The sequence below is a fragment of the Etheostoma spectabile genome, chromosome 12, assembly GCF_008692095.1.
Source record: "Etheostoma spectabile isolate EspeVRDwgs_2016 chromosome 12, UIUC_Espe_1.0, whole genome shotgun sequence".
Taxonomy (NCBI): Eukaryota; Metazoa; Chordata; class Actinopteri; order Perciformes; family Percidae; genus Etheostoma; species Etheostoma spectabile.
In genome coordinates this window covers 3,224,350-3,228,165 of record NC_045744.1, presented here as the reverse complement: position 1 = coordinate 3,228,165, position 3,816 = coordinate 3,224,350, and the positions used below count along the sequence as shown (strand labels likewise).

The 3,816-nt window shown below is 39.9% G+C and overlaps 2 protein-coding genes across 5 annotated transcripts in view; both read left to right on the top strand.

The window, feature by feature from the left end:
• The window catches only part of LOC116698687 (cytochrome b-c1 complex subunit 10), a 5,908-nt gene extending 4,834 nt beyond the window's left edge, over nt 1-1,074 (top strand). The window contains exon 3 of one of the 2 annotated variants that reach the window (XM_032530753.1): nt 679-1,074. The gene's annotated coding sequence lies outside the window, so the exon portion shown is untranslated. The remainder of the gene's footprint in view (nt 1-678) is intronic. The other variant, XM_032530754.1, reaches the window with a different exon arrangement.
• Nucleotides 1,075-2,732: 1,658 nt separating this feature from the next.
• Nucleotides 2,733-3,816, top strand: part of LOC116698685 (methyl-CpG-binding domain protein 3) — a 4,386-nt gene continuing 3,302 nt past the window's right edge. For 2 of the 3 annotated variants that reach the window (XM_032530744.1, XM_032530743.1), the window contains exon 1: nt 3,001-3,070. In XM_032530744.1, the coding sequence (XP_032386635.1) occupies nt 3,021-3,070 (50 nt within the window). In that variant the 5' untranslated portion in view covers nt 3,001-3,020. Of the gene's footprint in view, nt 2,953-3,000; nt 3,071-3,816 lie in introns of those variants that run through there. The other variant, XM_032530745.1, reaches the window with a different exon arrangement.

The following is a 3,816-nucleotide window of genomic DNA, read 5'->3' as shown; positions in this document are numbered from 1 at the left end:
TTTGTATTTGTAGCGCCCCCTAGTGGCCAATGTTCTTGAAATTTGGTTTAGAGCCTCAGAGGTTCATACCAAGGAATATTGTACAGTTTGGCTTTGATTGCATTTATCTTGGCCGAGATATGGCAAAGTCGGGTTTTTTCAGAGTTAGCTACGCAAATTTGTTTGCCCGTAATATGCGCAATTTTGATTCTATAAATAATCTTTATGCAACCTTTTGTCAGGTCGGTCTGGAGATGCTATGTGCCAAGTTTCGTGCCGATCCATTGCACGGTCTAGGAGGCGTTCGAAAACGTCGGTTTTCCATATATTGCGATTTTTCAGGCATAAAAGACCAGGCGGAAATGGGCGTGGCCTATATCACGAGATTCAGTAGGATCCAGGGAACGCGTGGATATAATGTTTTTAAATTTCCGATGTACCGATGTCCGATGGGAGTTATAGGGCAAAACGTGTTTTTTCTCTGCTATAGCGCCACCTAGTGGTAGAAGTGCAATTGTCCTTGCGATTACTGCGGTGAACGCATCCTCGGGCTTGGACCCCTAAAAAAAGACAGAGGTGCATTCAAGTGCCACTTAAATGGAACGACACGTGCCGACTTTCCACCCAGCCCCATTTCTACTGTTTCCACTAATGACTTTGTTTCTCCCCCCCCCCCCCCCCCCCCCCCCCCCCCCCCCCGTCAGGTCGATGCCGGTTTTTACACAAAGACTAAAATAATGGACGAGAACCGCTGCAGCCCGGACCTGGTGTGCCGGGCCCCAGGAAGCGTTCATCTTCATCCTGCAGCTCAGTCAACATCGAACTGTTCACCATCATCATCATCATCATCATCCTCCTGTGGAATGCACTGGAGCCGGTCATTTCAACATCACTCATCCCGTGACAGCGTGGATGGAAGGAATATGATATGATAATTGGACTTTTTTTCCTTTTCTTTTCACACTCAGTTTGGGGGTCGGGTATTTATTTGAATCACCTGTGTGTCGAACCTGCTTCTCAGACGGAAACACCTTCCCTTCATGTCATGATCTTAATTGTGTTGAAAAGTAAAGTATGTGAGATCAGATGTATCCTCTAATGTGGTTGTGTACAATTATTTCACTTCCAATGATTTCATGATTTGATATCAAGTCAAATTAAAGTGTAGTTGTATCCTGAGCGACTGTAGCCCCAGCAATAGTTTGCTTGGATGTCTTATCAGATTACTGAAGGATATGGTTATGGATATGGTAATTACTAATACTGAATTAAACCTCTGATGAGCCGGTATATCACTAAAGACCATAAGGGACCATAAAACAAATACAAGCTGTGTTAACAGACATCAGTGATGAAAACAAATCTCAAAAAGCATTAGAACACAGTCCACGTATTAACCCTCCTGTTGTCCTCGGGTCAAATTTAAAAAAATGTCCATATCTGAAATATGGGTTTCTTTTTAACCAAATTACCACAAAAACTGGATTGGATTCCTTACAACGCTCTTTGGAAATACAACTGATCATCTGTACGTTCCTGTGATCTTAACTATTAGTCACAATAATTCATAATTTCTGCTTTCTTAACCCAAATATAAGGTATAATTCTATACAAATGAGGGTTATTAACCATGAATTCCAAAAAGCAGTAAAACTAGTAAGGTGGTGTGAGTGAAAACTAAAAGAAAAGTTTGAAAAAGGGACGAAAATGTCAAATTTTTGACCCCGGGAGGACAACACAAGGGTTAAAAGAGCAGACGAACAATTTAGGAGAGATGATCGTTTCAATCCTTAAATTTTGATTTTAAAATGTGAGGCTAATATTTTGGATTGTGTATGTGCATGAAGTCCTAGTTACAGGTGTAACTAAAGGTTGCCATGGAGTTCCAGAATTGCCACAAATATATTTAGTGCAGTTGCAGAAGGATTCTATTATTATTCTGCTAGTAAATATAATGCAATAATGTGAAGTGACCCCATTAACGGGATTAGTCCTGGAATAAAATTACATGAAAGTACATAGTTAAAAGCAGAGACATGCACAAGTAAGGGTTATTGTTACCCAGGCAACTAATATACAACATGATATGCCCAGCATTGTTAAATCAAATTACATTTGCTATATCATTCAATCTTGCATTCAGAGAAATAATTTACAGAAGCAGGTAAAAGATAATAAATACAGTAAATGTGTCTATGCACTATATAGAATTGTGAATTAGTTATTTTATGTATATCAAGAGGAGTATTTGAGAACCTGGGGATGGAGTAAAATACTTTAACCAGCTGTAGTCATGTTGGAATTGTTTTTTTAAATAATATACTGTATAAATGTTACTGTATATACACATAAATAGCATGTATGGTGCAAAATCATAACATTAGTTATCTCAACTAGACTTTTTCCAGATTAGAACAATAGCCCCTACAAATGTCTCTGCACATCCCTGGTTATATAGCAGTGCTACTGTACTTAGTTTCATTTATAGAAATACGTCATTATGCCTGTTGATTATACCGTAAAATATGTTTACCATGCAACTACTTAGTGTGCAATGTAACTAACAACAAATACATAAATATGCGTTTAAAAAGTACTAATATTTCTCTAAAATGTAGTGGAGTAGGGGTACAAAATCAGCTATAAATTGTGCTCAAGTGTTTTAAAGCAGTTACTTTCTACCTCTGAAAGTATGCAGTGAACATATGTGAAACCTGGCGCGTGTTATGTTCGGACTATTTTTCAGGCGCGTGGCGGATGTCTTCCGCTCAGTGTGTTTACAAAGCTCGGCGGAGTGATCTGCAGTTGTGAAGGTCCTGACGGGAGACAGAACGACAGCGGGGATCGATAACAAACCAGACTCGGTGAAAAAATTATGACTGCGGCAATAGTCAGATAGCTGGCTTCTTATCTTTTATGAGGCAACATTAGAGACAAACAAACAAACACAGCCAAGGCCATGGAAAGAAAAGGGTGAGACTTTTTAAATGTTCAGTCGAAGGAGTTGTTCAAATGAAAGTTTCACTGCAGGAAATGCACGCATGCATACATGCGTTTTGCAATTGAGAACAACACTTAGCAAATTAACCAGGTCTGTGTTATTTAAATATGTGTTACGTTAGCTAAACGGAGACTTTAGGTCGATTTGAGTTTATTACCTTTTGTAGACAAGCAACTTAGAACAATAGTAATAGTAAGTTAATTGATACTCCGGTTGCTAGTACGTTGACGTTACCGACGCCGCTAGCCTGATTAGCTAGCTAAGTTTCATTGTTTACACACGCTTGACTTGCGGCGCGTTGGGCCCCGGCACAGCGAAGTTACGCAAGTATACGGCATAAAAATCTTATATGCAGCCAGCTGTCTTGTTAAAACTTGTAAATGAAGGCTATGCTGCTTCGTGTGTAGTTCGGCGCTTATTTATCCGGTCCCAAAAATGAGTAGCTACTTCGCTCTCAACACTGAGGTAACGTTCACTTGACAGCATTCCGTGGTACGTTATAACTATTACAAAGCTCCAACTACACACACACACCACACAGGTGTTTTCACTTACTGAATACACCTGTGTGCGTGTACGGATTTGTACTTGACAGACATTTCCTATAATTACATATATATATACACCTGATATTAATTTAATATGTGTACTTTATTAATCCCACAAGGGTAAATTACAATTTACACTCTGTTGTTATTACACACAGGCCTGAATTACACACATGCACTAAATGGAGACATGTCAGAGTGGGGGGGCTGCCCATGGAAAGGTACCCCGAGCAGTTGGGGGGGTTCGGTGCCTTGCTCAAAAGCACTTTGGCAGTGCCCAGGAGGTGA